The 24,850-nt window shown below is 52.7% G+C and overlaps 1 protein-coding gene across 3 annotated transcripts in view; it reads right to left on the bottom strand.

Annotated features, from left to right (window-relative positions):
• Nucleotides 1–53: 53 nt before the first annotated feature.
• TAF1B (TATA-box binding protein associated factor, RNA polymerase I subunit B) overlaps nucleotides 54–24,850 on the bottom strand; it is a 38,167-nt gene continuing 13,370 nt past the window's right edge. Inside the window, exons 2-10 of one of the 3 annotated variants that reach the window (XM_079792074.1) lie at nucleotides 24,207–24,605; nucleotides 23,083–23,182; nucleotides 11,328–11,475; nucleotides 8,719–8,896; nucleotides 8,157–8,203; nucleotides 5,724–5,814; nucleotides 4,642–4,712; nucleotides 3,251–3,473; nucleotides 54–1,337 (exon numbers count right to left, since the gene is read on the bottom strand). In XM_079792074.1, the coding sequence (XP_079648200.1) occupies nucleotides 1,136–1,337; nucleotides 3,251–3,473; nucleotides 4,642–4,712; nucleotides 5,724–5,814; nucleotides 8,157–8,203; nucleotides 8,719–8,896; nucleotides 11,328–11,475; nucleotides 23,083–23,124 (1,002 nt within the window). In that variant the 5' untranslated portion in view covers nucleotides 23,125–23,182; nucleotides 24,207–24,605 and the 3' untranslated portion in view covers nucleotides 54–1,135. Of the gene's footprint in view, nucleotides 1,338–3,250; nucleotides 3,474–4,641; nucleotides 4,713–5,723; nucleotides 5,815–8,156; nucleotides 8,204–8,718; nucleotides 8,897–11,327; nucleotides 11,476–23,082; nucleotides 23,183–24,206; nucleotides 24,752–24,850 lie in introns of those variants that run through there. The other 2 variants (XM_079792073.1, XM_079792072.1) reach the window with 2 other exon arrangements.

Here is a 24,850-nt window from a genome sequence, read left to right as displayed (position 1 = left end):
AGCTGTAGATAGATTTCTCTAGCTATATTAAACGAGAAGACATGTAAAATGTTCAGTACAGGACAGGTGCGTAGTAACTGCTTCACATGATGTTCGGATGATCCACGAACGCCATGAGACTTAACTCAGCTCCTGCACACCCCGCTGTTTGCATGGCTGTGAGCGTGGACGGACCGGAGGCTGGAACATGTGGACTCTCCCCCGAAGGGTCTCTGCTTCCACCTGCAGCCCAGACGCCTCCGGTTTCCGTTTCCCACGTGCGATCGTGACTGGGTCTGAGACCAGGGAAATCGCACCTCAGTGGTAAAACTATGTTTCACTGCAGTGCCATGGAATTTAATTTAAAAAGATAGATAAGATTTGTCCATAAAAGGGATTCCACCCAAATCAGCAAAGATCGCGAGTCCAGTGGCGAACACGCCTGAGCCGCCTGAAAGGACCCGGCGCCAGGGAGCGTCTCTCGCAGAGTGAGGCTGCCTTCCCGCCACGTCCCCTTTGTCCGGCTTGGTGCTTCCTTGTTCAGAAGGCGGTCTGTTCCTCTCCTGGCAGCCTGGCACTCCGCTGGTGCTGTGAGAGGACCATGGATCCACTCAGGAGATCATTCCTTCAAGTGCTACCACTTTCTCTTTCCAGTTTCCCGCTGGCCTTCGGCTGCAGTCACATGATCTATCTTGCCTTTTGCCTCTGGTTTCAGGCCTAGGAAGTCCTTCCCTGTCCCCAGACCACCGGAGCCTTCAGGCCTGCTTTCCTCTGACGCTTATAAACGACGAGAATGTTTGATCTTTGATTCATCTGGGGTTTACTTTGGGACATAAAGAATAAGGAAGTGATCTAGTTTAAAAGGCAAATTTAGCTCTAAAATACAATGAATAGAAATATCTGGATACCATTTATGTAACATTGCTTTTTAATTTTCTCAAAAAATATTTATAATTAAAAAAATAAACTCAAAGCTCACTTATACACACTTTATAAGCACAATCGACACATATATGTACTATATGTATGCATGTCTATGTACGGATATATAGGCAAAAAATTCTATTTTCCATACTTCTCTGGACTGTTATATTACAATTTGACATTACTGTCACTATTAAAATATTTTCCCTAGGAAGTTTCTATTTTGCTTTTCTCATTTTCGCACTTTCCTGGATCTTGAAGGTTTCGTTTTTGCTTTACTGTATTTTGTCTTAAAAAGTCTCTTTTCAATTAAGCTCACTTCTTCGTGGAGGAAGTAGGTCTTGACTCTCAGCAGGAAGGAGAAGAGCTTTATTACAAACCGGTAGCTCAGTGAGAAGTTGGACTCTTCATAGGTTGTCACATGCTTACAATAGCTAGAGGGAAGCAGGGGAGACGTCATCTGCAATGGCCACCTGGAAATGCCGGCACCTGCCCCGGAACATCTCCCAAATAACTGAACAAGTGCATATGTTTCGGCTTAAAACAGTCATCTGAGGTGAGAGGAAACTCAGAACAATGTGGTGAAACTCCTGTTTTACAAAGGGAAGAGCTTTGGCCCTGCCCCGGCCACCATGGCAGGGACGCACAGGGGACTGGAGCCAGCTCTTCCAGCTCCGGTCCAGGGCTCGGCCACTCCTTCCCATGATCAAGGCAAACAAAGCAGAAGGCAGTGGTTCTGGACCATTTTTTAAAACAAATAAAAAAATTTAAAAACAAATAAAAGAAAGCTAATATTCCCCACCCGCACCCAAAATCAGACACCAGACTTGACGAGGCAGCCTCCAGCCCTGTGCCTGTTATAGGAGCAGTCCCCACAGCAACGCCCCTTATCCTACAGCAGCAGATCCTGCATCTAACCAACCTCTAACCACCACCAAATCTCTACTCAAATCGCAATCTCTCACTGCCCCGAGGCAGGTAACACGGGGACACGGGACCGTGACTCCATCTATATGGTGCGGGAAGTTGTGCAGAACTCATGACCTCATTACTCAGCCAGTAGATTGCACGGGGACAGCAGGAGATAAAGGAGGAATTTACCGACTAACCACTTACGGGAATCTCAGCCACACGCAAGGTATGGATCTTGGATTCTGGGCTATTTAAAAAAAATATATGACAATCGGGAAAATCTAAAAAGTGACTGCATGTTTGATAATATGAAGGAATTATTATTAGTTTATTTTATGTCTGGTTAATGGTATTATGGCTTTGCTTTAAATATATATATATTTTTAGCCCGGCTGGCCTGGCTTAGTAGTTGAACATCGATCTATGAATCAGGAGTCACAGTTCAATTTCCGGTCAGGGCACATGCTTGGGTTGTGGGCTTGATCCCCAGTGTGGGGCATGCAGAAGGCAGCCGATCCATGATTCTCTCTCATCATTGATGTTTCTCTCTTTCCCTCTCCCTTCCTCTCTGAAATCAATAGAAATATATTTATAATACATACACACACACACACACACATACACACACATATATATTTAAATCCTCAGCCAAGGACATGGTTTTTAAAAAAATATTTTTATTTTTATTTATTTATTATTTATTATTTTTAAAAAAATATATATATATATATATATTTAAAAATATATTTGTATTGATTTCAAAGAGGAAAGGAGAGGGAGAGAGAGATAGAAACATCAGTGATGAGAGAGAATCATTGATTGGCTGCCTCCTGCACGCCCCCCCCCCCCCCAACTGGGAATTGAGCCTGCAACCCAGGCATGTGCCCCTGACTGGAATCAAACCTGGGATCCCTCAGTCCAAAGGCCAGTGCTCTATCCACTGAGCTAAACCGGCTAGGGCTAAATATACTTTTATTGATTTCGGAGAGGAAGGGAGAGGGAAAGATAGAAATATCAGTGGTGAGAGAGAATCATTGATTAGCTGCCTCCTGCATGCCCCACACTGGGGATGGAGCCCTCAACTCAGGCCTGTGCCCTGACCGGGAATTGAACCGTGACCTCCTGGTTCATAGGTCTACACTCAACCACTGAGCCCTGCTGGCCGGGCTAGATGTGACTTTTTTTTTAAATAGGGGAGCGCGAACGCAGTCCCCCACCACAAATGATGCAGCGAGTTCCCCACATGTGGGGAAACGCAGGGTCAGCACATGCGGAGGGCAATGGACAAGCCTCGCCCTGGGAAAACCACCTTCGTGATCACGGTATCCCCCCGCCAGGTCAGTATAAATGTGACTTTTTAATTAGAAAAGAATACTCCCTCGGGGCAAACTAGAGACTGTCACGTTTCCCACCCTCCGCCTGAGGGCCCGCCCACCTTCTGCAGAACCTCTGCGTGCTCAGCCAGTAGAGCGAGTTCAGGGTCGTCAGCGACCGGCCTGTCCGGGACAGGACGCCCTGGAGGCTGTGCCCGTGGAAGCAGGCTGGGCCGGGGGCCGCTCCCGTCCAGCTGAACTGAAAGCTGGAAGGGCTGTTTTTGGCAGCCGCTGGTGCCGAGTCAGCCAGCGTGCTGAATTGTTTTTGTAGATTCACCACCATCTCTGGAAGTGGAGGGGAAAGGGAAGGAAAAAAAGAAAACTAATGTCAATTCCAATAAACTCTGTAGTTCACTCGATAGCAATGCGCCAATGTTGGTTTCCTATGTGACAAATGCATCATCAGTGGCAGTGGGGAAACTGGAAGTGGGTGGGGGTGCAGGGGACTGCCTACCAAAGGCTGAGAAGGTAACTGCTACCACGTACATTTCCACGTTTATGAACAAGACAACCCGAAGGCACTTCTCCACACAGAGTTCCGGAAGCCAGAGGATGTGTTTAGATTGGCGGGAGCCTCCGCTATTTGGGGAAGTAGCTTCCTGGGGGATTCCCTGCGGGGGGTGATGTGGCCGCGGGGTCCTGCGGGGGGCGATGTGGCCTGGGGTCCTGCGGGGGGCGATGTGGCCTGGGGTCCTGCGGGGGGCGATGTGGCCTGGGGTCCTGCGGGGGGCGCTGTGGCCGTGGGGTCCTGCGGGGGGCGCTGTGGCCGTGGGGTCCTGCGGGGGGCGATGTGGCCCTGGGGTCCTGCGGGGGGCGATGTGGCCGTGGGGTCCTGCGGGGGGCGCTGTGGCCTGGGGTCCTGCGGGGGGCGATGTGGCCGTGGGGTCCTGCGGGGGGCGCTGTGGCCTGGGGTCCTGCGGGGGGCGCTGTGGCCTGGGGTCCTGCGGGGGGCGCTGTGGCCGTGGGGTCCTGCGGGGGGCGATGTGGCCCTGGGGTCCTGCGGGGGGCGATGTGGCCGTGGGGTCCTGCGGGGGGCGCTGTGGCCTGGGGTCCTGCGGGGGGCGATGTGGCCGTGGGGTCCTGCGGGGGGCGCTGTGGCCTGGGGTCCTGCGGGGGGCGCTGTGGCCGTGGGGTCCTGTGGGGGGCGCTGTGGCCGTGGGGTCCTGCGGGGGGCGATGTGGCCCTGGGGTCCTGCAGGGGGCGATGTGGCCGTGGGGTCCTGCGGGGGGCGCTGTGGCCTGGGGTCCTGCGGGGGGCGATGTGGCCGTGGGGTCCTGCGGGGGGCGATGTGGCCATGGGGTCCTGCGGGGGGCGCTGTGGCCTGGGGTCCTGCGGGGGGCGCTGTGGCCGTGGGGTCCCAAAAAGAATGTCGAGCGCGCTCACTTTCCCATCAGGCTCCGAGCTCCCCCCACCGCGCTGCTGCTCGGCATTAATGAGAGAAAAGGCGACTCACCCCTCCGTTTGTACACCACTGATCTGTCGATGGGCGAGTGGTAGAGTGGCTTCTCGCTTTTCCACATGAACCTGTGGGAGGCACAAACACGGCTGGAGCAGGAGGAGAAACGGACCGCACCCCATTTCAGTGCCGGGGCCACAGACCCCGAAGCTCCCAATCGCACACAGGAGTGGCAGCGTCCCTTGCCAGAAGTGCCCGCTGCCTGTCCCATAGAGCGAAGCCGCCTGATTTACGGCAGAGGGTAAGACCTGCCTCCGTCGCGCCCAGGCCACGTCCTCACTCTGACGGCGTGGCAAAAGGCAGGCACTGGCTCGGGGGCTGGCTCTGCCCCTTCCCGGGCGTGACCGCAGGAGTCACAGGCGACAAACGCTGGAGTCCCGAAGGCAGAGCCTGTCCCCTCCCGAGCCCCCAGGCTGGCGGAACGGCACGTGGGAAGGACTCGTTAAGTATTTGGTGAAGAATGACTGGACGAATAAGAGAACAAACCACGGGATTCCACGTCTCCAAGTCTGCCCACCTTCACAGGTGAGGGGTGCTGTGAGGAGAAGTCAAGGCCATGCCGTAAGCCCGCACCGCTGTTAGAAGTAGTTCCTACCCAGTGCTGACCAAGGGTCTGGCTAGGAGACAAGAAACATCTGTGGATTTTCTACCAAAAGAAGCTGGTGAGGAGCAGAAAGTCAGAAACCGAAGGTGCATTCAGGAGCAAACTCGGTCCCAGGGCTCGGAGGCCACAGGGTAAGTAACTTGCCCGCGGGCACAGAGAGGGCTGTCCCCCAGGCAGGCGCCCAGCGCAGCGGGCTCCCCCTTCACCACAGGGACCCTCGTCGGAACGAGAGTTCAAAGCCAGGGAGACAGACTGAAGTAGAGACCCCGCTCTTCCCTTGGCTGTGTGTGTTAGAGGGTCTCTATTTCAGGAGGACATTCCAATGAAAGAAAAGTTATCAGAAAACAGCGGCTAATATTTCCAGAACAGAGCGTCACAACACTGGCGAATCCATACTGATGACACTCATCTTTCAATGTGAGGTGACAGGCTTGGAAAGAAGGAGGCGAATCTCAGACTGGCCGAGATGACGTACTTTGCCCTGGCTTCCTCCCATTTTTGCTTTTTCTCATCAAAAGATTTCTTCATAACGTGGTACCATTTTCTGAAATCAAAACATGGCTTATCTGAAAAAAAAAATCCATGATTATCAAATTAGTCACATTATAATAACATACATTATTCACCTGGATCTTCATTCGCTGACGTAACTAAACAGCTATACAATAGCTCTTGGAAATTACAGATGGAGCCATTTTCTGGACTCTATTCAAGTCCTGGCAACAGTCACTCCTCGTCTGAGTCTCTACTGATGTCACAGCCCAACCAGATGACACGGAAACTGCCTTTGTGTGTCTGTCTCTCCTAGACCGGACCACCACCTCCTGAGAACACAGACGTATTTTGTTTCCTCTACCCACCAGGCCTCTTACTCCCAGCCCAGCACCAGCGCCCAGCGCCCAGCGCCATGCCTCGCACACAGCTCCACGTGTCTGAGGCCACATGAGGAAGGGACTGATGGCCAACACATGTGGGAACTAGCACTACAGCAGCTGAATCCAGACTCCCGGTTTCACCAGCTCCCACTCCGTTCTTCCTACTCCGATTCCAAACCCAGAGCTTCGGGGTAGGCGGGAAGGCGGGCCGCACCGCACGGCTGGCCTGTGCTCCAGATGTCAAGGTTAGCGCTGTCGGAGCTGCATGGAGCCCAGCCCAGCCCCCATCGCTCCCTATTCACTCTGCCTGGGGGATGGGCAGAGCAGGGGGGTGAAGTGAAAGGAAAGGCAGAAAGAGGATCCGAGTGAGGGAGTTAGAGGAAGGCAGGCTGGCAAGAGGAGGAAGCGGGCTGTGTAAGTCTAGCTTTTCCATGTTCTCTAACGAGATCGTCTCCCGCCATGTCTATTAAAATTCTTTCAACTGGCCTAGAGAATCATCACGCCATCCAGCAGAGCCTGAGGCCACACAGCCACCGAGGAGCGGCAACCAGCAAACAGCTACAGACAGAGGGACATGGCTTCGATCAGCAGAACACCAGGCCCTGTGACCTGAGCAAGCCACAGCTTCTCGAAGGGCGAGTTCACTGGTGACGCGTAGGGATGGTGGGCAGTGGAGCAGAAGAATGGAGACGACCCTGCCCGCTGACAGCTGAGGTTCGGGGTCAGAGGAGGTCACAGGTCCCAGTGCTCTGCCTGCTCCACGCAGCTCCACAGCGAGGGCGGCCCTGCAGCCGGGAGGGCGCCAGGAGCGGCCTGTCCACCCTTCACTCTGCAGGACCAACGTGAGGCCGTCGCTGAGCCAAGTACTGGCATCGCTCTGGAAATCACACACACACCAATGACCAGGCACATGGAATCTAAAAGAGCCAAGCTCGTCGAAAGTAGAAACGTGGTGCCAGGGCTGGGGGTGGGGCGTCGGACAGTGTGGTCACGGGTACAAACTTTCAGCTCTAAGACGAACAGGGTCTGAGGATCGACAGAAAAGCGGTGACTGCAGTTGGTAACGCTGTATAGTAGAGTTGAAATTTGCTAAGAAAGTTCAACTTAAATGTTTTCACACACACCCCAAAGTTACATACGTGCGGGCACGAGTGTGCCAGCTGACTGGATGGCAGGAAGCCTTTGACATGGACATGCATCGAAGCACAAACGGACACTTTCAATGTCTTACATGTCAGTTATCCCTCAGTGAACGGAGACTTCAGAAAGGACAACGCACATGAACCCTAGCGAGGACGCTGAGAAACTGGAGCTGCGTGTGAGAGTTCACGTATTTGTCACATGTCACTGAGTCTCCTCGGCCAGTCACCATGGAGGCAGCTCAGACACATAACAGTAGGAAGGAGATGGCCCGCCCTGTAGCCGCTCCCCATCGGCCTGTCTGCCTGTGGTGTATGCAGTACCTACTGTAAGTCAAACAGGCTCCAGGCGCCTGACAAACACGGACACTCTATTAGGGATAGACACGCTCAGTCCACTGGCTGCACCTCTAACGGAGGTTGGGACGGGAGTGGCTGGGCAGGAGCGATGCGTCCTGACTTGGAAAAGGTGATGGGGAGCAGGTGAGGAGAGAAGGTGTTAGGTGCACCTTGAAGAGTGCAGATGGACTTGCTGGGGCTGGGGGGCTGGAGGATTGGGGGCCTGGGGGGCTGGGGGAGAAGGGAAGAGCACTTCAGGTAGGAGAACGAGTGTGAGCAAAGGCTGAAGGCATCGGAACAGACGCACAGTCACAACACTGCCCGGAGGTTCGGCCTAGCGTGGCTGGTGAGCAGACGCCGGGAACAGAAGCGCAAGCTGGCCTTTGCACACAGTAGGAGCTATAATCAGACAACCGTGTGAAAAAGAGTCCCGGGACAAGGCGCCATTTATCCACATGCATCGGTACAAGTACATTTCCAAAGGTCTTCCCTGCATTTGCTGATCTTTAAACCCACTGCTGATCTCTGAATCGGATTGACAAAAAAAGTAAGTACCTCCTTTGTTCTCTTCGTTGTATGTCTCAGCAATCGCAGACAGAGACCTGGAGACAGCAACAAACAAGTCAACTGATGTGGAAATCACTCATCTGAAGAGTGGAATCTGAATTCTGCGGAAAGACAGGTGCACGCGGTCCTTGGCACAGACGTGGAGCCCTCGCCGACGGGAGGGGACGCCACATGGGCTGCCTCGGCCTCCGGGAGGGGCTCCTTTCACAGCTCCTGGCTCCCCGAAGGCCGAGACGCACAGGCCGGGAGCCCACAGGCCTGCGGAGGGAGGGGGCGGGCCCTCTGGGACACGTGAAGGTGAAAACGCAGGAGCCGGTGGAACATGAGAAACGTGTATCTACCCAAAAACTAGAAAAAAAACGCACTACAAACACACAGGTACGAACTCAGGATGGAGCCTGACCACCAGCCGAGTCCCCGCGGCGTGAGGAGGGCGTGGTGCTGCTGGTCACCGCCCAGAACCGCCGAGGCGCCGCTCTCCACGGAGCGCCATGGCCTCCCTCCCTCTGAACGAGCGGAACACACCGCCTCCCGGGCCAGCGGCGCTCACCACTCCGCACGGTCGTCCAGCAGGAAGAGCAGCTTCAGCACCACCACGATGACGGCCGCCGCCTGCACGTCGTACTTCACGGCCCTCGCCTGCTTGGCGATGGGATCGAACGTCAGGAAGTCCGCCTCGCCGAGGCCCGCCATCTGCACCACCTGGCCGGTGAGATCGTACATCTCGTCTGTGGAAGGAAGAGCAGTGACATAGGAAATAACAAAAAACTGGCACGTATGTCAGGACGACGAGCTTTCTCTTCAAACACGGGGCTGCCCGGCCGGCGTGGCTCGGTGGTTGAGCGCTGACCTGTGGCCAGGAGGTCACGGTTTGATTCCCGGTCAGGGCGCAGCTTGGGTTATAGAGGCATAGTCTCTTCTCACATAATTTAGAAATGGGAACCATATTATTATTATTATTATTATATTATTATTATTATAAAGAGTGACATTTCTTGAAAACTATTTATTTTAAATTAATATCTTGCACTGCTGTTCTTACGCCAAAAGCAGAGGGTAATAAAAAAGCCACTGGGCCCTGGCCAGCATGGCTCAGGGGGGAGCGTCCGCCTGTGGGCCGAAGGGTCTCGGGTCTGATTCCAGGTCAAGGGCACATGCCCGATGGCAGGTTCAATGCCCAGCCCCGGGTTGGAGCGCATGCAGGAGGCAACCATTTGACGTCTCTCTCTCACATCCATGTTTCTCTCTCTCTCTCATCCTCCCCTCCTCCTTTCCACTCTCTCTGAAAACCAATGGAAAACAAATATCCTTGGGTGAAGATTTAAAAAGAAAATGGAAGAAATGATGAGAAGGGAAGAGTAGGGGAAACTGAGGCGTGCGGGCTCTGACCCGGAGCGCAATGTGGTGGACACTGGCTCTGGGACGTGAAGACTGGGTGGCAGTGTGGCCTCTGCCGCCCGCCGAGGCCTGGCGCCTCGCTAGCGCTCATCTGTTATCGAGGCGCTGCACGTGGGAGCCCGGGAAACGCTCAAGTTCCCCACAGAATGCACACACGACGGCGGAAGCTGCCAGCAATTCCCTGGGGCAGGCGCCCGGCCGGTACGAGGAGCGAGACCAGAAAGTGGGTGTGGAGCTCACTCAGAGCCGGACAGCCAGGGCTGACTCAGCCAGGGTGTGGTCGCGGGAGGACACCTCCCTGCTGCTCGGGGACCACGCGGCCACACGGGCGGGCTCTGGGGGGCACTGGCGGGCAGCGTGCTGACAACGGCGCCCAGCTTTCTGGGAACCCGCCGGAGGGCCGCCAACACCCTAGAGTCTCCCTACAATCTTATGGGTGGTGTGCAAACCAAGGTCACAGCTCAGACTGTAACCCGAGGTGCGGGGTAGCACATGTTAACTTGCAGGTCATGTTTGTGGTTTCCCCCCAATAAGGACACTCACAGGACACAGGAAGGCAGAAGGAGGAGGACGCACAGCCATAACTTAGAAATGGCACTTAATAGTTGGCACATTTACTCCTAATATTTTTATGAATACTTTCATTTTATGTAGCTGTGGTGATGTTATATATAATTTTGTAATTTGGGTCATTTCACTTTTTTATTGTATCACAAACATTTTATTGTAACACAAAAAGCTTAAATTATTTTTGTTCCTTTAAAAATATTTTAAAATTACAGACTTAATGTTTATATTTGTATATATGTTACTAATTATATTTAAATTATAATTAAAATACTGAACACAGTTTCACATGCTGCTTTTCTCATATATCTCTTCTTTTTCTTTTAAAAATATATTCAGTCACAATTTTGAGAGTCTAGGCCAGTGATGGGCAACCTTTTGAGCTTGGTGTATCAAACTTCGCCAAAAAACTGAGCATAACTCGGGTAGTGTGTCACTTTGAGGAAAAAACATTATTTCGCAAATGTTTCATCCTCAGGAGCAGCAAATGTTTCATCCTCGGCATGCGGCCGCCTCAGAATTGAACCTGGGACCTTTCAGTGCTGACACGCATGTCATAGGTTCGCCATCACGGGTCTAAGCAATAGTATAGTCACCCCATGTTCACATTTTCTCCTAAAAACGAAAGTCCTGAACTTCTCACATTTCTAGCTCAGCCAGAAATTCAAGCCCGGACTCCGTGGGGCCGCCTGGGCCGCGCACGGTGAGCCGTCTATGCGGCTCGACGTCCTGGCGTCGCTGCCTCCACGAGCTCACGGCTCCGGCCGCTGTGACCGCCGTTTGTTTCAGGGACTGGAAGCAGCATTAGGTTTCCAAACCACAGACATGTCTTCTAATCAAAATGAGCTTCTGGGGTTTTTAACAATGAGAGTTCATCATGTACTAATCCTGCCTGCCTCCTGCCAACGAAGAAGGGCTGCGTGGGGGCACCCACGCCGGAAGCCCCTGCCGCCCCTGCAGCAGCACTCTGGCTGTCAGACCCTGCGCTCAGCACAGCCCGCACCAGCGGAGCGCGTCCCCCCCCCGAGCAGCCCGCCGCTCGTCAGGGGTCCGAGAGGCCTTCGAAGGCTGTGAAGTGAAGCTTCGTGTTGCGATGGCCCTGCAGGCGGCTCTGCTGGTCTGGGACCTGTGAGGACGCGCCATGGTGCTCCCCAGGGTTCTAGAAGCTTCCTCCCCACAGACACCCTTTCTTACCGGGAAGGTTGACTTCCATCAGGTACTTCCGACACAGGACGTTGGGGTGGAGGTAGCAGTCTTCCGTGATGGCCGGGAAGCGGGGCAGGTCCAGGAAGGTGGCGACTTCGATCATCTTCCGGTAGATGTCCTCGTAGCTGGGCCACGACTGAAACAAAGCCGGCAGCAGTCGCTGGCGTGAGTGAGCGTTCCAGGGTTTCTGACCTAAAGTGACCTGTCCTCACCGAGGAGACTGGGCATGTGGAGAGAAGCGAGAGGGCGCACGCACACAGCCTAGCATCCTGCCCAGAGTTTAGACAGTAAGCACGCCAACTGAAAAGGGCCCCAAGATTCCATTTGGCTCATCAGACTCTTGCCGGTGACGTGGTGAAAGCCTGACTTCCTGCCAATCACAGAAGAATCGGCACAGACAGCGCTGCGAGGTCTCCACGTGGCCACACCCGCTCTAACGCAGGCCCCGCCGCACTAACGTCCAGTGCACAGCGCACACGTGGAGTTCATGTCACACCCTGTTCACGCACTTCCCCGGGACTCACACAGATGCGTACCCCCTGTTCACAGCAGCCTTGTTCGCAACAGCCAAAAGGCGACAACGAAGTGGCCAGGAATGACTGTCCGCACAACAGCCTGTGCGTCGGCCTTAAACAGGACCCAGACCGACGGCCGCACGCGGGGAGCCTCCCATTGGGCGGATGGGAAGGTGTGCAGGTGGATGGCGGTGACGGCGCAACGTAAATGCATTTAATGCTGCTGAGCTGCACACTTCAAAATGGCTTCAATGGTAAATGCTAGGTCATGTATATTCTACCACAATTTTAAGAAAGTATAAAAAGGAAGCTAAACATCACCTAAAGGAAAAATAATAAGCTGAAGATGTAAAAAATGCAACATACCTAAATCCTACAAACATCTTAGCTCAGAGACATGCATGTGGGGGTCAGTGGTTACACTGTAACTGTCACACACAGCATCAAGTGTAGCGAGTGCCTTTCCACGGGACAAAACACGCTGAGCGCACAGCAGCACCCGCCCGCGCCGGGCCTCCTGCTCAGGGCCCCTGCCCGGAGGTGCTGGTTACTCTGGGCGCTCGGGACAAGGCTGGCGGCCGTCTAGTGCCTCAGACGAGGCAGCCCCGCCACTCTGTCCCAGAGGCGTCCCAGGAGGACCAGCCGGCCGCCTCCTGCCTCCGCTGTCACCGGAAGTGTGGCCCATTGTCCCTGCACATCTGCTCGATCCCAGCCGAGCCAGGCTGACCTGCGGGCGGCCCTGCACGCTCAGCAAGCACCTCCCCGGCAGAGGCCGCGCACCGCCCACAGCCCGGTCCAGAGGCTCAGACCACAGGGAGCCACGCTTGCTCCTGTACCCCTGGCCTTCCCAGGGAGGGGCGCCAGGCTCTAATTCTGACAAGATTCTGAAACATGGAAAACCATCGTGATGATTACAGTGAACACTGACTGACTGTTAGAGGGATCTTATTTTGACTTTTACAAAGTGTATTGTGCACAGGCCACGGAAGGGAAGGCCTCATAGCAGCTGCTGGGTATTCGTACCATTTTCACTGGAATCTCCGATGGGTTACGAAGAATGAGAGGCCTGCCAGAATCCTGGGATGACAAGGTATAATGGCATCTGTTCTACACTGGACTCGGGTTATCTGCTAACTAGTCTAATTCTACCTCAAATATTTTGTGGAACAAGCTGGAAAAATAAAAGCGGCAGAGAGATAAGACTGGTCTGTACTGCTCAAAGCACCCTCCATCAGAACCCTTTGCAAGATGCTTGTTAAAAAGGCACATTCCGCCCTGGCTGGTGCTGGTTAGTGGTTAGAGTGTCCGCCCTCGGACCGAAGGGTCGTAGGTTCGATTCCTGGCCAAGGGCATGTACCTGGGTTGCAGGTTCAATCCCTGGCCCTGGTTGGGGCAGGTGTGGGGGGCAACCAATAGATGTGTCTCTCTCGCATCATGTTTCTCTCTCTCTCCCTTCCCTCCCTTCCTCCCTCCCTTCCACTCTCTCTGAAAATTCAATAGAAAATCAAACACTCGTTCCTACACCCCACACCAGACTTACTGCAGCACCGGACAGGGGTCTAAGGATCGGGGCTTAGACAAGCTCTCCGGGACATTCTCACGCAAAACAAACGAAGCGAAGTGAAGCGCACGCTTCCGCACCTGGTCCCTGCCGCCTAAGGAGCCCGCTCAGGGCTGACCCACAAGCCTGACGCCACCGCTGCACCCACACATTCCAGGGGTGGGTGCGATGCTGTGGGAGGCCAGGAGGAAAGGACAACACCAGCTGGTCTCTCCTGTGGGCCTGGCAGGAGGCGGTGTGGGGGCGCGGGACTGAGAGCACCTGCTGCCCTGACTCTCACCTCAGTTCCCCCCGGAGACTGCGGCCTGTCCGAGGGTTACCCTACCGGGCTTGCACCAACTACCCAGGAGCTACGGTGGCCTACAGGGTGACGGGGAGCAAATCCGGAGTAAAGTGAAGACTCAGATCTGGAAGTGACGGACGGCCCGAAGGCTTTCCCCGTCAGCGGGACCCAGTTTCACCCGGGCGAGACCGCTCGGGGGCGGAGTGAGTCATCCGGGCAGCGTGCCCGCGGGGCCGGCTGAACCAGCGTGACATCTTTTCTTTCTACTCACTCAGAGAGACCAGAATGTTGTTGGTCAACATTCAAAATACTGGAGCAGTGCGGGGGGGGGGGGGGGGGGGGGGGGAACTCCCAGCCCCTCCCTCGGCCGAGCGGGAGGGGGACCACAGGACGGCCTCCTGAGAGGCCTGGGAAACACTGTCAGGGCCACGGCCGAGTCCTGCCACAAATGACCTGTTTGGAAACCGGTCTGTGGGCTGAGAACATATAACACTGAAGCAAATCAGGCTGAAAAGACAGAGCCGCGCCAGTGGCAGGAAATACTGCATCTGTGGCAGAGACCGTGCCGGGCCAGCCTCGGCGCCCGCGGTGACTGGTTATAGGCAGGCTGTCCCCGAAAGGGACCAGGTGTGCAGTTCTTTCCACCAGAACGAAAAGATTTTTGCTGGAAGAAAAGGATGCTTCGAATCAGTACCATACTCCAGAAACTTGAATCAAAAATAAAATAGCAGAGGAGGCAAAGGCAGGTAAAGAAGGAGGTTGTCTTCAGATTAAGTCAGTAAAAAACCAAAAGACAGAAGGAAAGGCTACCTACCTGGAGCTGGGAATCACAAAGAAAATACCAAACTGAATTGGCACACCTGCCCTCCCCCAGCTCTGCCCTCCCCCAGCTCTGCCCTCCCCCAGCTCTGCCCTCCCCCAGCTCTGCTCTCCCCCAGCTCTGCCCCCCCAGCTTTGCCCTCCCCCAGCTGCCCTCCCCCAGCTCCGCACTCTGCACCCAGGCCCGGGTTTGAGGGAGCCTGCCAGCTTTGTTTTGCTGGGACAGAGGGGCCCACGTCAATGCTAACAGAGCAGCTTAGAGGAAAGAAGCCGTTCGCCAGGATGAAGGTTTAAGTGTCTTTAAAGCTCTCTCTCTTTTTTTCTGCTTTGTTTTTTAAGGTGTGCTCGACTTTCTGGAATAACAAAAACAAACTACAACCAAACACAGAGGGAAAACAGTCCCAGGAGCCCACACACAAACTGCACTGGCTCCTCTCCGCCGTCGCCCGGAACAATTGCTCCTTTTGTCGCTGCTGGTGGAGGCCCAGCTGCAGGAAGCCAAGAGGTGGAGAGCGGAGGCGCGGAGGCGGAGAAAAGGCTTCCTTTGTTAGGAAAGCGTTTCCATTTAAAAGTTTCGACACCCCGAGGAGGAGTGAGCCACCTCTGTGAGCGAAGGCACAGCGTGCGATGAGGAAGAGCTGCCTGTCAGTCACACACAGTCATCTGAAGACGTGCCCCCCCCCCCCCCCCCCCGCTCTTCCTGAAAACGAGGGGACAGGCAGGAGGGAGTGTGGACTCTAGCCAGCAGAGGCTGAAGACATGTCTACAGGGTACATAGAGCCCTGGCCGATGTGGCTCAGTGGACAGTGTGGGCCTGCGGACCGTAGGTCCCGGGTTCCATTCCGGTCAAGGGCACGTACCTCGGTTGCAGGCTCCTCCCCAGCCTGAGCCCTGGTGGGGCCTCGTGCAGGAGGCAACCAATCGATGTTTCTCTGACATGGATATTTCTCTCTGTCTTTCCCTCTCTCGTCCATTCTCTCTAAAAATCAGTGGGAAAATATCCTCGGATGAGGATTAAAAAAAAATAACAAAACAACAAAGGGTACATACAGACAGTAAACATGACACACTGGGCTTCTTGATGGTACAGACTCATTTTATAGAAGTGAAAAGCACACGGTGTGTGTTCTGAAAGACCAGGAGGCTGTACCAGATTGTCCTCGCATGCGTTAAAAACGAGCGCTTGGGAAAGCTTTCTATTGAATTTCACAAATATTTCAGCGCGTTTCTTTTCCGTCGTGAGGCAATGCCCTGAGACAGGTCAGGACAAGCCGGAGTTTCTGTTACACAACAGCAGGCTCTGTGATAACCCGACTGAGATGCCTGTCAGAGGTGAGCTCCTGCGGAGCCTCACCCTTGTACTCATTGTTGTTCTGCAGCGAAGATGCGGCTGAGACGCTAATGCACCGGCACCTGCTAATCCGAACGTGAAGCAGGACTTCTGTCCCCCAGCACAGCCACTGAGGAAGGACAGCGCGCCGGAGCGATGACAAAGCTCTGCTCTGCTCTGCTGGAGGGAGGTGTGCATTCCACACCATGGGGAGCCACCAAGCGCTCACCTCGCCTTTCAGCCGCCAGGATTATCTTAATGGCTGTAAACCTACCAGGGCGTCACAAAAACACTTTTCTATGTCGAAGTCTAGTCTCCTGGGCGCCTGTGGAAAGCACATTGCTTTCTGTGAAGTGTAGTCTTGGTCCTGGGGGTGAGTTTAGAAATGGTGTCGGCTGCACGGACAGACAAATCTTACGAATAAACACAAATGTACGAACTAACGGCCAAGGAAGACTTGCCAACAGCCCTGGCCAGTGTGGCTCAGTGGCTAGAGCGTCAGCCTGTGGACCAAAGGGTCCCGGGTTCCATTCCGGTCAAGGGCATGTACCTCGGTTGCAGGCTCCACCCCGGCCTGGGCCCTGGTCGGGGCGCATGCTGGAGGCAACCAATTGATGTGTTTCTCTCGCATCGATGTTTCTCTCTGTCTTTCCCTCCCTCTTTCACTCTCCCTAAAAATCAATGGAAAATATCCTTGGGTGAGGATTAACATAAAAAAAAAAAAAAGACTTGCCAACAGAATGGGAGACAAGAATTGTTTGGCCCCAGGATCAGAGTGAGGGAAAGCCCACAGAGTCCTCCTCCTTTATTTTATTTTATTTTATTTATTGTTATTGATTTCAGAGAGGAAGGGAGGGAAAGATAGAAATATCAGTGGTGAGAGAGAATCATTGATCAGCTGCCTCCTGCACGCCCCCTACTGGGGATGGAGCCTGCAACCTGGGCATGTGCCCTGATCAGAACCCGGGACCCTTCAGTCTACAGGCTGCCGCTCTATCCACTGAGCCACACCAGTAAGGGGGAGTCCTCCTTCCTGAGAGCCTCTGTTCTCCAACTATTCTGCTGATGCTGCAGGACTTGTGTGAACCCACATCTCTGCACTGCGGAGATGAACAGCTGGGATCCAGAAGAGCAGATAACCCCAAATAACTCCTACTTGGTCTCGCAGAGCTACGGGGTTATGTGTGCAGCGATGCACCTGTGTCATGCCTCAGTCTCCTGTGGACTAGCACCAGCCTGGCCCCTGTCTCTGCCCCCGGAAGCAGAGGTGAGGGCAGACTGGGCTGAGCACGCCCGCTACTGGGAGGTGCTGGCCCAGAATCAGACTAGATCACAGACAATCCCCATGAAGGCGCTGGTTTCACTTAGCAAATACAGCGTATGATTCTCCTAAAAGAAGTATCATCAGTGTAGCTCTCACAGACATTTTCTGACCGAAGCAGTTCGCTACCGGGTTCAGTATATTGGTAAAGAGCACAAATTAACTTTCAGATTATTTATCTCACACCCTGGTTTTCATGAGTGATACTGACACACCCATATTTGCATTGTTAATATCCTTGCTTATAAGCAGAAATTATATCCCTTAGATATATATCACTTAAATATTAACAGAATACTTTTTTGTCAATCAAATGCCACTACTTAATGGCCTCCCGATATATAATAAATACATCAGAAGCAGTCTGGAAGTTTCCTACTTAGGTGGGAAAGCTCCCCAAAGGATTAATTTACAATCTTCTAAAAATAAAGTATTTAAACTTATTCTGTTTTCTTTAGCTATTTCAAATCATTTTGTCAATTAACACAGCCTGAGTCCTGACCACGTGTACAGAATTGTATTAGGTCTTATGGATAAGAAGTATTAAATGTGGTCCCTACTGTCACAGAGTACTGGGGTGCAGGACCTATATACATAAACCCATGCATTGCACACTGCCTTGACGCCTCTGGGTCAGAAATTCTATTTAGACAACATCCTCTAGCTGCCTTTAAAATCTTAAAGAATACAAAAGAATAATGTAACATGTTGTAAGCCATGTAATAAAATGAATACCCGTGGGATCAAATGTTAACAGTTGAATCTGGGCAAGGACATATAGGTGTTCTTTGTACTTTTTTGTATTGTTTGTATTTTTGCAAGTTTTCTGTAAATCTAGTATTTTTCCAAAATAAAGTTTACTTAAAAACAGAAAAACTCTTCAAAATGTAAGTGAAAAAGGCCACGTGTGATGGTTATTGTTACCAAGGCACAACATGTAACTGGTATCCCAGAAAAATCCAGGGAGGACATTATTTCTTATTTCTTAAGCCTATGCTTTCTACCAAAATGTCTCTAAGAAACTGCTCACCTGGTTTACCCAGTCCCCTCACTCAAGATTAACTTAAAAACAGCCAACAAAAGAAAGTATTACTAGGCAAAGAATTCTGTGTAAACAACAGCCCATAACCAAAAACGTGGTCAGCTGGGGGAAATGTTTAAAGCAAAGAGTAGACTACTGACAGTATTCATGGATAGAGATTGCAATCTTTTAAAAAATCCAATAATAAATGAGCAATGAGATCCTTTTAGGCATTGAAGAAAAACATCTGACTACTGACTCTACTTCTAAGTATCTAAAACTCAGCATCGGAACACTTCTGTTTCTGCCTAGGAAGGATTAAGTACTGACAGTCCGAGAACTGGAGGGAAACATAGAACAGTTCCCGGCACTGGCCAACAGGAAGCACAGGGCCAGTCTCAGAGCAAACACATGGTGCAGTTGATTGCTGGGGGCGGATTCCCAGCTGCAGCCCAGGGAGGGAGGGGAGTCCAGTGGTCTGGCTGAACTGTGGAGACAACACGGTCTCCGTAAGCTTCGGTGGCTAATTCGCAGCAGATACCAGAGCTATACGTAATAAATCAACAATGGAGATCAAATGAAACCAACAAATCTTAATTCAAAAGAAAGAAGGAATGCCAGGCCAGTGTGGCTCAGTGGTTGAGCATCGACCTAGGAACCAAGAGGTCACGGGTTCGATTCCCCATCGGGGGCACATGCCCGGGTTGCGGACTCGATCCCCATTAGGGGGCGTGCAGGAGGCAGATGATCCATGATTCTCTGTCATCATGAATGTTTCTCTCTCCCTCCCTCTCCCTTCCTCTCTGAAATCAATAAAAATACATTAAAAATAAAAGAAAGAGGGAGAAATAGGAATAAAGACTACACTGAATGGCCAGATTATTATGATCTCTGAACGCATAATAATCTGGCCACTCAGTGTATATCCTATCTAATAAAAGAGTAATATGCAAATTGACCATCACTCCAACACACAAGATGGCTGCCCCCATGTGGTCAAAGATGGCTGCCCCATGTGGATACAAGATGGCTGCCACAAGATGGCTAGTAGGGGAGGGCAGTTGGGAGGGACCAGGCCTGCAAGGGAGGGCAGTTGGGGGCAATCAAGCCTGCAGAGGAGGGAAGTTGGGGGTGACCAGGCCTGCAGGGAAGGGCAGTTGGGGGGGGGACCCAGGCCTGCAGGGGAGAGCAGTTGGGGGGGGGGGACCCAGGCCTGCAGGGGAGAGCAGTTGGCGGGGGGGACTAGGCCTGCAGGGGAGGGCAGTTAGGGGTGACCAGGCCTGCAGGGGAGGGCAGTTAGGGGCAATCAGGCTGGCAGGGGATCAGTTAGGCAACAATCAGGCTGGCAGGGGAATGGTTAGGGGGTGATCAGGCTGGCAGGCAGAAGCAGTTAGGGGCAATCAGGAAGGCAGGCAGGCGAGCAGTTGGGAGCCAGCAGTCCTGGATTGTGAGAGGGATGTTCGACTAAACGGGCAGTCGGACATCCCTCGAGGGGTCCCAGATTGGAGAGGGTGGAGGCTGGGCTGAGGGACACCCCCCCCCATGCACGAATTTCGTGCACCAGGCCTCTAGTATTGTATAAACATTGATTTTTTTAAAAAAAAAGTTGAAGTGACTACATTACTATCAGACAAGGTAGATGTTAGAACAAGAAATATTACCAATATTACAAAACTTGTCCCCAATTTTAAAAACTTAGGAGGGGCAATAAACAGTTTAGGTTAGATCTGATACTGAGAACACAGTATATCCGGCTGAAACCCTGAATCATCACCAGAAATACACGCGGCTATACCAGCTGCAGCACTACCACACCGCCCGGGAAGGCATCGCACACCCTCACCGAGCACCGAGCAGGGCGTGGAGAAGGTGCGCCACGCGGCCATTGCAGGACAGCCGCTGGATGCCGCACGCTACATGTCATGCGGCAGTCATTTACACATTTGGCAACAATGGGATCCATCACTATGTCAAAGGGCACAGAGAATACATTTTTAGAATCGTTAATTTTACAGACTGAAACTTGAGCGTCTATGTGAGTATATATAGAGTGAAACCACATTTCTTAATCCAAAATGCAATTACTGGTTAGGTACCAATCCCAAGCATAGAACCTGAGTCTAGGAAGCAATATCCTTCGCAAGAAGCTGGATTATGGTAATCAACATTATAAGATGCCACAATGAGAAGGAAGAGTCATATCCATAGAACTCCTGGAACCTACTTTGAGAAAATTTAGAAATGAGCACAAGGGTTTAATTTTCTTTATTAGACTTTTAAAATGAAAACTCTGTTTTCCAGAAATGACACATTTTTCTCCTCCAAGCAGCTTGGTTACCCTCTGTATCCTCACTTTAGAGAAAAAGCTTTTCCAGGCGAGCTATGCCTACATTTGAATATATTATCCCAAATAATCCTCACTAGCACCCTGATGAAGCACAGGTATATTGATTCCCAACTCACATTTCTTGTTAGGACAGTTTCCTTATTGGAAAAATAAGAAAAGTAAACTAAATAATCTCTAAATTTCTCCCAGCTTTAATACTCCATGACTATACTAAAATTTCTGGGGTCTATTCCTGAGAAGTGTAACATTTGTTAAAGACAACTAAGTGATAATTTTAGGCGCCAGAAAAGAGTACAAATAACCTCAACCAAGCGAAGATTACCAATGCACCAAATTGAATGGTGAATGGCTCCGAGAAATCAGGTTAAACCCCAATTAGGATGGAAGGTAAAGAATACACTAGGGATTTACAGGAGAGAGAAGGGGAGAGGGACGAGGGGGGAGGGAGCCAGAGGAAAGACAGATTTTTATTAACCAAAACTAAGCTGGTAATTCACGCAGAAAGGATAACTCGGTTCCACTGGTTCCTCTGGAAAGTGGAATAAATGTAGACACGCACCTGGAGTCACTGGACCAGGTGTCTCTTCCCCTGAGCAGAGCACTTCAACGGGCTCCGATGGCTGGCCATGAGCAGTCTCTGGCAGTAAGTTTAAATGACTAAGGAATGAGTTACACAGACTGTAAAACCCATTCTCGTAAGAAAAGCTTCCATGCGACAGTTCCGGGCAGCATCAGCGTGCCCAGACTTCTGTCGCCTTGAGCACGGCTGCCATTAGAAAGGATGAAAACCCAATCGACCTTGAGTCTGGCTCGCTCCAAAACTCAGGGCTGGTGTAACGCTCTTCCCCGACGTGAGGGGCCTCCTGAGGGTCAGGCGCACCTTAGACCCCGTGCCCTCCTCCCCGACTCCGCCCACGTTCCCCCACTTCGCTGACAAGCAGCGGGGCCTGGAGTGCCCGCCGAGAGAGCAGACGCGTCCTCTGTCCGGTCCTTTACGGCAGAGATGGCAGCCGGCCCAGGCTGAGAGACCAGCCGCCTTCCAGCAGGTGCCCCCTGCCAGCCCCTGTGCCTCCTGCAGACGCAGGTACGCGTCCCCCCCCCCCCCCCCCCCCCCCCCGTCCCTCCTCACCAGCCCCCTCCCGCTGGCTCCTCCGCCCGCTTTCTGTCCTGGCTGCCATCGCGGCCACAGGCCCAGCTCTTGGTTCCAGTGACCAGTCTGAGCCCCTGGTTGGCCCCATCGGCCTCCTCCCACGTGCTGCCCTGCGGCTCCCTGCTCCCCGTCTCATTGCTTGGAACGGCCCCTCATTTCTGTCTCCTTCCCAACGAGGGCTGCCTCAGCCATGCCAGGCCGCGTTCGGAGTGAGAACACCAGGCAAGTCACCTCAGATCTCTGTGTCTGTAACACAGGGGTTGGTATGAATACTAAATGAGCTTAGAGTCTTTGAAACAGGGCCTGGTACACAATAAGCACACCCACAACTAATACATCTTTTGTTTGTCCAGGTCAAGAGGGGCTGCAGCTATACCCTCCTTCCCCGCGCTTCCCACGGATGGGCCGGGGCGAGCACTGGGCGCTGCCTTCTCTCCTGGGTCTAAGGGACTAGGGACCGTCCCTGAGAGCCACCGCCAAGCCAGCGCTGCGTCCCTGTCACGGGAGCCGCTTCGCTCACGTCGTCCTGAGGGGAGAGCCACCGGGTTTACAATCCAATGTTCTCTACAAATCACTCCCAGCGACCCATGTTCTAGTCCCATGCAAAACGCTGCTAGTACTCAACAGCCTCAGGTGTAAAATGTCATGCATCTTGCAGACTTCTGTCTCGGTGTCTCCATCTCCTTCTGGCTCCGTGCTCCAGCAGCACGTGACACGGCTATATTTTCACAGCACCCATGTGAGAGTTCTGGAGAATCGGGTGATGAGGAGGCAGAACAGCAGGCAATGGAGCAAAAGCCGATGCAATGAGCCTAAGGCCTAACGTACAAAGTTCCCAGGCTGGGACCACCAACCGCGTGACCGCCGCAAGTCACTCTGCCTTCCTGAGGTGTTTGCTTGCCCGTAAACTGGGGTCAAGTGAAATAATTCTCGTACAAGGGTTATAAGGATCACAAATGTCTCTCAGATTAAACGGCAAACACGGAGGGTGGTGAAGGATAGGAAGGCCTATGAAAGTAACGCCTGAGGTGGGCAAATGGAAGATACTGCTTAATTCTAATAACATGTAGTAAACTAAGCACCTTCTGACGATGAAAAGGAGAGATAGCCGCTGAGCAGTGTGAACGGTGATAAAGATCCTAGTTAGAGGGCAGAGCCCTGCCACAGGAGACGTCGGAAACAGACCCCAGAGGAGAATGCAAGCAAAGGGCTTGGAACTCCGCCTCTTGAAACAAGGTAACAACCTTCTCCAAAGCGACACAGCTCACCGATAGCAACAAGAACACTGTTAGGGGATCTGAAATTCCTTAAAGGGTTCTATATAGAACTTTTAAACTTTTACACTATTCTTGTGTCTTATTCGTGATTACAAAGTTAAAAAAAGAAAATAACTTACCTCTATGGCAAAGATTCCTTTGTCACGCCCATATAACTTCATCTCTTCTGGAAAATGCTCAAAAGCATTTACATAAGGAATATGGCCCTCTTCAACAAATCTGTTTTTAAAAAGAAAGAGCTTCAATAAGAGATATGTACTGATTTAGCAGAGTAATCAAAAGAGTTGAGAATGCTGTATTTCAAAGACCAGGTCCCAGGAGACACTGTCTGTACTTCTAATTTTATTACATTTTTCAGAAGTTCCCATCGGTGCCAGACTGGAAATTTAACCAACTGGCTCTTCCCCGCAGATGACGTAAGAGGCACTGCATTCGAGTTGAGCACAGCTACTTGCAAAACATCTGCACCCGCTCACCTGGTTCCATTTCTATCGCCACCACCCTCGTCCCAGCCCACTCCTTCCTGAAGCGCAGCAGCGTCTCCACGCGTCCCCCTGCCCCGCCGCGCCTTCCTGAGCCCATCTCCCCGCTGCCCGAGTGACCAGGTCTGCTCTCCTGCTAACGCTCCTGGGCCTCCCTGTCTCCCCACCACTGAGCATGCGTGTCCTTTGGAGCGATGACCAGGCTGTGGAAATAGACAGAAATGGCTGCACAGCCTTGTAAATGTGCTGAAAACCACTGAAGGGCATTGAAAAGGGTGAATTTTATTGTATATGAATTATATCTCAATTAAAAGAACCCAAACCCCTAACTAGGCTAAGGAAGACCTGGATCTGACCTCTGCTTATTAGGTCCCTGCCCCTACCTTCCGACCCCTCAGATCCGCTCCCTCTGTCCCCGGGCCTCTCCTCCTGGACCACACAGAGCTCTGGGCTGGCACCGCGCCTCCCTCGCCCATCTGACAGCCACCTCCGCTCCATTGTCGCTGGAGTGCGGCTTACACCCCACCTTCAGGGTGAGGCCTCCCTAATGACCAGTCTAGCAGCCAGCTGTCACTCTGTCACGTCATCCAGCTTCCCTCTCCCGCAGGCACGCCACTCTGGGTGTTTTTACACAGTCATGTCCTTGCTCATCTGTTCCCTCCTCGAGTCTGGAACTTGGTGAGAGCAGGGACTTGATCTCCATGGCATCTCAGAATCCCACCCGCACATAACCAATACTCAGTAAGCATTTGGGGGCTGACCAGTGTTGGCTGTTTTACTTGTTGCTGTCATTGCTGCGCAGGCAGGGTCCTCTAAAGGTTAGGGGGAGGGTGATGGGTTTATCCCGAGGACCACGGATGCCGAGGACGGGTGTCAACGGGAGACGCGTAGATCAGTAAGATACGCAGGTGTCGGAGCCAGGCTCTCATGTGTTCTCTTCAGATCAATGTCCTTTAAATATCGGTTCAAGGTCTGGAGGGGCTCTCACTTCAGCATCTACAGGAATCTCTCGAGGGCTCAGGAAAGCAGAGATGACAGGCCCATCCCCAGGGCGTCTGGTTCAGAAGGTGAGAACGGCCCGAGGATCTGCGTTTCTCACGGGTCCCAGGTGACGCTGCGGCCGGGCCACACTTAGAGAACCTGGGCTTAGAGCCCTTCCTCTGGGGAAAGCAGAGAGAGAGGACCCGCTCTTCTCCTTTATGCCAAGCAAGTGAGCTCAGTCCCCAAACTTGTATATGAACCGAGCAAATAAAAGCCCTCCGGCCACCGAGATCCCATCTCCCTGAAGGCGCTGTAAATTCCCCTGGGAGGGAGGAGGGGACCGAGACAGGAGGGGAGAGGGAGGAGGAAGGGAGAGAGAGGAAGGGAGGGAGGAGGGGAGAGGGAGGAGGAAGGGAGAGAGAGG

The sequence above is a fragment of the Cnephaeus nilssonii genome (genome assembly GCF_951640355.1).
Source record: "Cnephaeus nilssonii genome assembly, chromosome: 15".
Lineage (NCBI taxonomy): Eukaryota > Metazoa > Chordata > Mammalia > Chiroptera > Vespertilionidae > Cnephaeus > Cnephaeus nilssonii.
The sequence above is the reverse complement of the archived record's forward strand: the minus strand, read 5'-3'. Positions and strand labels throughout refer to the sequence as shown.